Source organism: Amphiprion ocellaris, chromosome 16 (assembly GCF_022539595.1).
Source record: "Amphiprion ocellaris isolate individual 3 ecotype Okinawa chromosome 16, ASM2253959v1, whole genome shotgun sequence".
Taxonomy (NCBI): domain Eukaryota; kingdom Metazoa; phylum Chordata; class Actinopteri; family Pomacentridae; genus Amphiprion; species Amphiprion ocellaris.
Genome location: NC_072781.1, coordinates 12,805,051 through 12,815,757, shown reverse-complemented (window position 1 = coordinate 12,815,757; position 10,707 = coordinate 12,805,051). Strand labels below are relative to the sequence as shown.

At 38.0% G+C, this 10,707-nt stretch overlaps 1 protein-coding gene across 1 annotated transcript; it reads right to left on the bottom strand.

The window, feature by feature from the left end:
• Positions 1 to 1,270: 1,270 nt before the first annotated feature.
• Positions 1,271 to 9,234, bottom strand: fam83b (family with sequence similarity 83 member B). The gene is made up of 5 exons (XM_023261350.3): positions 9,077 to 9,234; positions 6,170 to 6,643; positions 4,973 to 5,137; positions 4,283 to 4,407; positions 1,271 to 3,881 (listed from the first exon to the last, which is right to left on the bottom strand). Exons 2-5 carry the CDS (start codon positions 6,617 to 6,619, stop codon positions 1,841 to 1,843), a joined length of 2,781 nt encoding a protein of 926 aa, XP_023117118.2. The 5' UTR covers positions 6,620 to 6,643; positions 9,077 to 9,234; the 3' UTR covers positions 1,271 to 1,840.
• Between the last annotated feature and the right edge of the window lie 1,473 nt (positions 9,235 to 10,707).

Sequence of the window (10,707 nt, the reverse complement as noted above, 5' to 3'; positions counted from 1 at the left end):
AAAAGGTCGATATTTGTTTCTTTGACACATTACTTCTGTAATAGGAGTTAATTTGGGCTTAAATGGATGTTGAACAACCATCTTTGACAACATATTTATATTTATACAGAGAAACTAATTACAAGGAAACTCTAATCACTGTAATTTTGTATACTTTTAGTTGTGGATTTTCTAGGGTAATTTGGTCTCTACTGTGATCAAATAAAGCTGATGACAGGTTTAAAAGAGTTTATTTTTTGTCACACTCCAAAGAACTGAACTTGAAAGTCTTTTTCAGATGATGATTTCTGTCATATCATGAAAAACCTTTTCATTATTTTTACCAAATATAATACCCATCCATCCATTATCTATACAATGCTACACACACATTTCACCAATCTGTAGGTTCTTCTTTTTAGTTTTTCTTTTACAGTTTTTATACAATCTCTGTTGCCTCCTTTAATTATCAGTTAAATTATTTTGGATATCTTTTTTTGACTTTTGTTAATGGTTCTTGATGTTGATGGTGTTATTTTACGTAAAATGTTGTTGGTTCGTGCACTTTTCTCTTCGTGTTACATTCCAGCACACAAAACATTTTTGTCTGTCTGAGTTAAATGTTTGAAATACCTCTCTGTCAGTTTCATCCTGCCATCTGTGAAAGAACAGTGAAACTATGTGTTAAGCCCAGTCCAAAAAGTTTTCCCTTGTGCAATCACTACCTGAAAGTTTCTCCCCCAGTCAGTTTTTTTTAGTAAATTATCCTTTCCTCCATGCAACTTTGATAATCTGTAAAAATGTCATTTGACTAAATTTTCAAGCTGAACTTTACAAAATGGTATTTCAGTAGAAAGAATCATGATCATCCACCAATTTGTGTAGTTTAGTATTTCTGTAGTGTGACTACAGCATTATTTACTGTCTGAATAATTATGCTTTGACACAGTCTCTCTTGTTGCAGGAACATTATCAGCCATAACTACCCCCGAACATTTCCAATGCAGCATTCATTCAAAAGAACACTGCTTTGGAACACAGCACATTCAGTAATTACGTTCATCATCACAACATAATTAGAGAGAAAAAAACATTTGGAAAGATAAAATGACCCTAGAGATACAAATAAACCTGGAGTAAAGTATGGAATCCTTGAATCATCCCTGAGTGTCAGCTGAGGGCACACGCACTGTACTTTTCTTTTAGTGGACTGGGAAATTCGCCTCAAGGCGCAATGCTCATTAAATAAAACAAATCCTTGGATGGCATCTTTTGAAAAAGAAAGCCTTAATAAAGGAAAAAAAATGTGCAAAACTTTATTATACAAAAAACATTAACAAGCAACTTTATTTCAATCCCCTTAGCATTCACACAGTCTGTCTGACATAAATGATAAATATGTGGTGCAGTAGGTATGTTTTTCATCAAGGGCAGTTAGTTTGTCTTAAGTAGAATTGTCCTGTGACTACAGTAACAACCCTTTGGTATTTGCACACGTCTACATCTGCAGCAATAAATTATATACATATGACACTTGCAAATGCATCTGCAATTATTTTTTGACAGGGTTTGAATTTATGGTAGAGGTTGACACCAGCTAAGAACAGATATGAAGACAGTTTAACGGGGTTATTTTGACCTCAATGAAAGGTCTGGTGCCTATATCCATATAAAACATACTCTCTTTTCATTGACATTCATTAGTGCATTCAAACACATAAAAAAGGCAGAGGTTTGAATGTAAACTTTTTTTCCTAAAAACATTTTCCCAAGTAAACACAGAAAATACCAATAATACACAAACATTACCAGTCCAGTGTGATGTAGCAACACATGACCTGTGTAGATTATGCACTTGTCACTACTTGTTCTTGTTTATGAGATTTCCCATTCTGTGAAAGAATTTCTCCAGCTTATTCTCGTGTTGCCCTCGTGAAGCCCGACTAAAGCTGTGTTCAGTAGCTATCTCACCTTTAGAAGAGCTTTTGGTTTTCTCCTGAGAGTGTGTGTTTCCAAAGCTGTGCATACTGCGTAGATGGTGTTTCTTTTCCAATGAGCAGAAAGACTCGAACCGGCTGTACATGCGATTCTCAGGTCCTCGATCTTTGCTCCAGCTGCCTGCGTCAAGGCCGGACCTCACGCCTTTGTCGAGAACGGCGGGTTTCTTTTGGGTGCTAGTTTTGGGGAGACACATCTGCGGTAGATCTTGCAGCTCCTCTGTTCTGAATCGTGGCTTTGAAGACTTCAAATGGTCGTCCTCCAACCCGTTCCTCTGAAACCGTGAAGAGGACCTGATTGAGCTGGTTGTGCTGTGGTGAAGTTTTTGTCCCCCGTACGATGTTTTCTCGTCATCCTCGGCAGTTAAGGTGTCTGTGCTTTCACCTGATCTGAGACTCGGTGCTTCCATGGCTCTGATCGAATCCTCTTTTTTCTCTGGTATGTTCAACAAGGATTTTATTTTCTTGGAGCTCTTCTTAAGGAAATGCTGAGATGAGTGAGAGCCCGCACTGCTAGATTTGTCTTTCGAATCCTTGCTATTCACATCCAGGGCTGCTGCAGACACAGTCCTGCATGGCGGATCCTGCCAAATGTGAGCATTGGGGCTCTTTGTGCTTGTAATACTCTTGACATCATAATGAGAGACAGACCTCTGATCTTCATTCAGATTTGACCTATATCCCCCATTATGTTCATTGATTCCTGCAGTGCTTCTATTCACTTGCTTCCTTGTAAAAGCTCCATGCATGTGACCTGATGGTTCATGCGTGTCCTCAGTGTTTGATCTCGGATCTGCCACGCTATGCCTTTTGTTCCAACTGTCAGTCAGGATATCAGGGTTTGTGATGATCTGTGTGCCCTTATTTCTGCCTAAGCTGGCATATGTGGAGTGGTAAGAGTTTCTACCTGGACCATAACCTGCATTACTGTGAAAGTCATCCAAAATCTGTGAATTTTGCCTCTTTAACATGAACTCTTCATTATTTACTCTGTTGTCGGTTGGACTCCACTGCATCGATGAGTAGTGAAATGGTGTGTTTGTGGCTGCTGAGGGGCTCAGACCAGCGGGAGTGTTGTTTATGTGCGTGTTTGGCTCCATTTGTTCAGGTATGGTGGACCTGAAAACAAGAGAGGACCTCATCCTTCCTTGCATGAAGTTGTTTGCTTTGTCCTGTTGTTCAAACTGGTCCAAATAGTCACAAGAGCTCCCGAAAGAGACATCGGGGTTTTTAAGGTAAGATTCAATCCTCCATGTGCGCATGAATGACTTGGATGTATTCTCTAGTGTTGGCATGTTCTGCTGCATTGATAGAACCCGTTTGTCATTACCATTGTAGGACTGACGTATGTTTTGACCTCTGTGTATCTGCGGCACTTGTAAATAATTATCCATAGCATAGTTGTTTGGTCCGTTTACTGTATCTCTAGATATATTCCAGTTGCTACCTCTTGGCCTGATGTTCTGTGGGGTGAACCCATCTTGTCTCTCGCCAGCATAGCTGTGCCTTTTCAAGAAATTCATTGTGTCTGGAGAATGAAATTGGGGCATGTGATTGTGAACGCCGATGCCATTCTCAATTATAGGCCCAAGAGTGCTATCCTCCTCTTCAAGTAGCCTGTCCTCAAAACGTCTGGAGCCAAAGTTCCTTTCGCAGGTCTTCCGATAGACTGTGTCCAGAGTGTGTCTCAACTGGTCGCTGCGCTCAATTCTAGGTGCAGAATGAGATGTCGGCAGAAACCCATGTGGTCCGTTGCGTTGAAACAAGGCTTCTGAGGAACGCAGTTCAGCTGGCACAGTCGAGCGGGCGTAGAGTGTTCGAAACTCCTCATCGTAGGACTTCACCAGATGGCCTGTGATGACCTGAACCATGCTCAGATTGATCTTCTCGAACGACCAAGTGAAGCTGTGAACAAACATAAATATTTATTCATTTAATGTGGTGAGGACAAATTGATGTGTGGTGTAAGTCTCTTAAAAAGAAGCTTTATGTGTTGGGGTTCATTTTAAGGGCAAGGAATTGAAGACAAAGAAAATTAATAATGATAATTTCAAAAGATTTCAATCTTGTTTTTAAAAAATTGTTGTACTGAAAATTTTTTTCTTTCCTCTTAAATGCCACCACATTCTCTACAAACATTCATTTTCCAAGAACATATTCAACTGTATCACAAGAGATCAATCAGAATTGATGACAGCAATTTTTTTGAAAGAGACGGTAAATGCAGGGCTTCGCTTTATGAAAGCCTTGAGTGTACACCTCAGTGATCTAAACAACAGCTCCTATTATGCTACATTTTTATTTACCTGTATGAGCCATAAATCGCAGTGTGGCAGTCGACTAAAAGAAACTTCTGCCCCATTGCCCCGTGAAATTTAGCTCCTGATCGACAGAGGTAATCCTGACCTTTCACGGTGCGCACCCTCATGTTCTGTGGACAGAGCAGTAAAAGAACGATATCAGAAAATATTTATCACAGTTAAATTTTTCAAAAGGCGTGAAGTACATCCATCATCAGTTAAACATCTGAGAAGAATAAGGTGTACTGAGCAGGAAAGGTCACTCTGATGTTTTTTGCTGAGTGGTTGAGTTGTTGTTGTTGTCACTGGCATGTAATATTCACCTGATGAAAAGTTTAAGGGTGTGTTTGAATTTTTATTATCTCGTGCCAATAGCTATGACTCCACCCAATAAACAGGAGCAACCAGGTCTGCAGAACTGAGGCTTTCAGAAAGGTCATGATGTGTAAACAGTAGTCAGGACATCTTTGTATGCATGTAAATGTATCTGTAGTATAAATGTGAATGATTAAAATTGACAAGAATTGACAAGAAAAATTGACATCCATGTATGATTTCTTGAACTATCTTTTAGTATCACTTCTAAAATAATCCACATTGCATCATCACCATCAAGATTGCGAATGTTAGAATGTTAGAATTTTTTTTAAAAAATGCATTTATAAATCAAATATATGCTTTACATTAGGAACTTACTCTTAGTTGTTGAAGTTTTACGTCTTGATTTTCAGCCATTTTGAGGAAACTTTTCAAATGGAAATCATCCAAAAGCACATAGACTGGGACTCCACGTATAGAAGCTTCGACAGTTTCTTTGAATATGTCTACATCAGTGAACATGTCCATCACAATGGCAACAACCTGCGATGACAAAATGAAGAAATCAAGATTGATTAGCATTTAACATGCCAGAGTGAGTGCAGAGCATTTAATTAGTGTACGCTTGAGATATCTGTAAATGAAACAAACATAAACATGAACTGTAACTGTGAGTCTGACAAAGGAAAGCCTTTATTCATCTGAAATCTTTTTCTACTCCTTGTTGTTCTAATTTTCTTTCAGTATTGAAGGACCAAATGAATGTCAATTATGTCTCAGTGAGTCTGAAAATGAAATGTTATGAAGCAGCAGCAATACTCCTGTAGCATGTAATGAACTATTGGGTGACCATTATTGCATGTTGCTTAAATTAACTGCTTTTCCTCTTTTAATTTCCTGTGAAGCCTGTTTGTGGCTGCCCCTTAGATGAACCATGAGAAGTATTACTCATTCTTAATCATCTATACGACATTCAAAAACATAAATACATTCAAATCAATATTATTTGACCCTTCTATTGTACCTCCGACAGCTAGGACACACTGCAGCTGTTGTTCAGTTTGGTGTATTTTACATTATACTAGTCCGGGAAATAGAGAGGAATAAAGAAACAGCAGGGTCTGATTCTGTTTTTGTCAGTCTTCTGCTGTGCTTTTTGGTTTATTTAGGAGGTACAACAACTGTAACAGAGATGAACCAGTACTAATTGCCTCTTTACCAACATTTTGTGCTACAAAACTAGTTTATGATTCATCTTTACACAGTCCAAAAATCAACTGAAGCATGACTGTGTAAAATAAATCACACTATCATGTTGTGGTAGTACTGTAAATGTGGTTCACATCTCACACTGGTGAGCTGCAGAACCAGATTTTGACCTCAGCCACCCAGCAGACACTCCTTGACTCTGAATACTGAGAGCAACAGATGTCTGTGGAACAGCCTGCAGGGGAAAACTGCTTGCGACATAATGTAGAGGAGCTCTGAGACAGAAGTATATCAGTGTGACCATATCGCAGTGCAGTGTATTTGTGTATGTCTGTCCTTGTGCATTGTTGCAGGAGGCTTGATTACCTGTCTTGCTTCTTGAATGCGCTTTCGGATCACCTCTTTGACAGTTGGACTGTTTTGTCTGGGGGGATGATAAAGCAGATCTATATTTGTCTGCAGCTTTTCGTGCATGACCTCCGGCCAGCCCAAGTCCAAATCCGGTGTGGCCACATCTGAGTGGACAGGCCAGTACGTCCCTGAGGATGATTGAGTGTCTAGTGCTCCGTTGGTTTCCTCTGCATGGTTTTGAGGTGGTAGCTGCTGTGCGTTTGCAGTGATGAAGAGAATCTCATCCTCAGACAGGAAGCTCCCGACACGTTCTCCCTTGAGAAACTCCTGGTAACCGTCTCTGCCGTCTTTCACCAGGCAGTCGATGGCCAGGCGATAAGCCTCCTTATAGTGAGGTTGGATGTAATCCTCTGATTTAAACTCTCCCCTTAAGGACGATAATAGGGAGAACTCTGGAGAATCCATCGCTCCAGACTATTTCAGTAGGACCTGTCAGAGATAATGGAAATCAATGACATGATGTAAAAGGATCAGAGAACAAACATTAGAACTGGGTGGAAAATGTTGACTCTTGTTGAGCTTAATGAGGCAAAGCGAACGGTAATGTAGAGCAAGGAATAGTCAGTCTACAATAAAGGCCATATTATAAAGCTATAATAAGGTAAAAGCATTAATCTGTCAACTATAACGGACTGTAAAACCAATACAGAAAAGACTGTGAACATCTGTTAGCAAGGGTGCTGTACTGTAATGTTTACAAACTGTGTAAATAACAGTAAATATCTATAAAATAATGACATTTTAGTGGATTAAAATACAGTAAGCCTGTGTAACTTTACAGTCAAACATTGTAAAAGAATGAATTACTATTTGTAGCAGTAATGATTCATGATGTGGACAATATTATTTATTTATTTGGACTGGATTTTTTTTTACAGTTAACATATAAATGAATCTTTTTTTCTGTTTTTCGGTTATTACTTTTAATTCAACAAGGAGAATCTGTAAATTGGTTGAAAATTACAGCTAAAGCTGTTTTGAAATCTTAATTTTTACAGTATACAATACATGGACTCGTTAAACACAAAGAGCTGTAAAACACAGTTATATATATATTTTTATGGTAAGTATGAAGTGGTCTCATTGTAAAAATTGTTTCAGATTGTCTTGCATGTGTTGTTACTGTTACTTCTGTCTTACTGGACCACTTGGATTTGAAAGAAATCTGATGGCAGCTGTTCAAATATTCTGAAAAAGATATTTTTGCTGCACAATCTGAGTGTAATCATAACAATCCTGCCATAACTTGCTGTTTGACTGAAGAACATCTGTGGACACAGAATGAAAATAGTAATACCTAAATCTGTGCTGTTAATGGTTTCTGATGTTTTAACATGTACCAGGTTGTCATGCAGGAAATCCCTCGTGGGAAAGAAAATAGAAACTATGTGCTGATTAATGAATAGCTAAGCAGCAATTCCCAGATAAGATATGATGTCATATGATAAGTTTCACGAGAAGACACTGATAAATGCTCTGTAACCGAAACATGTCTCGAGAATCTGCATATTGAACATGTTTATAACATTTTGGTTGGGGTTAACTGCTAAATGGGGGGTAAAATCAGCGGTTTCAAATTTATTAAGGAAAGTGTCTGATAATTAAAACCTGGTGATAAGCTCCTGCCTTTAACAATACATTCAAGGCCTTATATGATCCTATAAAATCTATAGGATCATATAAGGCCTTATCTATAGAATAGATAATAATGTAACTCCCTTACAACAAGTCACATCATGAAAACTGGCTCAGCATTATCAGGCACCAAAATTTAAAAGGATGAATAGCTGTGTGCGCCCAAGGGGTGAATGTTATTGCTGCACTTCAAGCTAAGGTGGGGTAAAATTAAACCAAGGAAATTAATATCATATCTCTGGAAGACTAAACTCCACAATAATTGCATTACTGTGAAGTTTGGTAAAGTTTTTAAATTTAGTTTTCAAAGTTATCCTTCACATTCTATGAAAACTATGCAAATATGCACTTTTGTAATATACAACATTGCCCTTTAAACTGTAATCTAAAGATCAAGTAGGACATTTGTTGTCATTTTTATATCAGTAAATAAACAATAGCCTGAACACACTGCAAAATCCAAGAAAGGCTGCATGAAGCCTTGTCTAAAGATTTATGTCACTTAAAACACATACATCTTAAACTAAAAAGACCGCAATTTCACATCTATGGTATGGTATGGTATCGATGGTATTTGACGTTATAAATCCCCTCAAACAGCAGTGAGCAGTGCTTTAAAGCAAACGTGTATAGCAGTCAGACAGAAACGGGTGACATTTGAAGCATTTTAGCTTTAGTACAGATTATATGTACTCTGACGCATCTAGGGAGCAAAGACACAGGTTTAGTCTTGCTTTTTTTAAAGCTGTACGGCAATAAACCTGTGTGGGAAAGTCTCAGTGGACAGTTTACTTTCCACCGAGTGTTATGTAGAAAATGCAGCCTTCACTATAATCAGCTTAAGTACAGTCTTTTTTTCTCTCGAGTGACTTTTAAAGGATCTTAAACAGATGTAGTTTTTATGCTTATCTAATGAAATATTTACATTTTGAACCAAGTTTCATGGATCAAAGATCCTCTGGGAACAATGCTGTGCTGCATATATACGGAAAACAGATATATCAAACTGTAGAAGACTCAGCAGCTGTTGTTGCAGCATAAGATGAACATAAATTTATACCAACAGCCTATTTATTCGTACATTCTATCACTGTTCAGAGAATTCATTTGAGGCATTTGATTTTCTTACTGAGCAGCTGCTTCTTGCTGAACGCTTACTGGAGCCTTCAAAAGCACGCTGAGCTTAGTCACAACATCATTATCTGATACTCAACAACAGTGACTTACATTTAGGTTGTGAACTTCCTCTTGACTGCTCCCAGAATATCCCTTTTTATATTTGTACACTTTCAGCTTATGTTCAATATTTGGAGAAGCTACACTCTCTGCCAGCTGGAAGAAACAAAGGCAAGGAGGTGTCTCAACATGATAAGCAGTCTGCAGATGGAGGGTGTGGATTCCAGTTTTGACATGCAAATAGTCTGGCTGGAAAGTTGCTCACAGGCAGCCATAAACCCGTTTGAAGCATTTGGCCACTCCCCTTCTCTCTCTGGGGACAAAGTACATACTGACGAAAATCAAGATAATGACAGATGTAAAGAGGCTTTGATGAATCCTTCAGTGTTAGTGACGCTGGACTCTCAAAGTGTTTTGTCCAGAGTTGTGAAACTGCACCCAAACTGACACAATATTGCATAATTTTACTCCCAGTTTTGAATTTCTTTCACAATATGAGAGGCAAAATAGGCTGACAAGACAACTTCAAAGCAATCAGAAGATTCTCAGAAAGAAGATTCTTGCCAATGAAAGTAAACTCAAATAATTCAAGGATCAGTTACTCACTGTAATCTCGTGACAAATGCTGCTGAAACATCAGGGTGGAGCTCTCCAAACTTATGTTGTTAATCTTATTTTAAGGAGGGTGTAAATGAGTGAATGGATGTGCATAGATGGATTCATATCTGAAATTCTTTGCTCTATCATGTCAGTACTGAAATAATGTCTTGACAACCTGGCTCATCATGTAACATCTTTTCTAAAGAAGTGCTCCAATTAACTCTCACTTAACGAGAACTAAACAAGTATTTCCTTAAAAGCAAAAATGTGACCAGTGAAAACTTGTTTAATGTCGGTTACACGTTTTCATACAGAAAACAAACACCTAGTCTGTATTTATTGTACAATAAGTGGCAGCTTCCTATGAAGGTAACGATTACTAATTTTTCAAAGTGTGTCACTATGTGTCACATTCATGGTGCATGTTGTTTGCTTATGACTTTGGAAATATATTTGGGCAAAATATGAATGTTTATCGCTGTTGGCATGAACTCACAAATTACTTTTTTGAAGACTGCTGCTCTTCAGGAAATTGTTCTAGTTCACATCTTATCAATGGGCCACAGTGTTTCAGTCTGTTATATTAACCTTTAGCTCCTATTGTTGCTATCAAGCTTCATTTCCCTCAGTTTCAAACAGAAAACAAATAAGATTTACTGAACAAATTACTCTCAAGTGTTTGTTTTTCTGCCTGAAACTACAACCATAGCATCTCACATGGAGTGCATAAATGCAGCTATTGTGTTGAATTTAAATCACTTTTATTTAGCGTTTGTCTACTCCTCCTCTTGTAATCATTTAAAAAATATTTCAAGCATGTAATGCTGGATAGCAAAATGTCATCCTTTTTATACTGATAATTTTAGCTGTCTGTATTGGAGAGTTTAGATCCTGCCCTCTAAAAGCATTTCTATTTTCCATTTTTCAAACTGACATTTCATAGATAGGAACTTTCAGTGATCCCAAAATTGTAATTGTGCATTGAACTGATGAATGACACATACACGCTTACAAAAATTAAATAAGTTCTTCATTTTCTGTTAACAGGAACTTGAACTGATAAGGAATGCATGGACCCAGAC

What these genes read in the sequence shown, in the direction of transcription:
- fam83b (XM_023261350.3), bottom strand. Translation starts at nt 6,619, where the DNA reads ATGGATTCTCCAGAGTTCTCCCTATTATCGTCCTTAAGGGGAGAGTTT. An exon ending in TAAAACTTCAACAACTAAGA is followed by an intron (nt 4,408 to 4,972) that starts GTAAGTTCCTAA and finishes CTCTGTCCACAG; the next exon opens with AACATGAGGGTGCGCACCGT. An exon ending in GCGATTTATGGCTCATACAG is followed by an intron (nt 3,882 to 4,282) that starts GTAAATAAAAAT and finishes GTTTGTTCACAG; the next exon opens with CTTCACTTGGTCGTTCGAGA.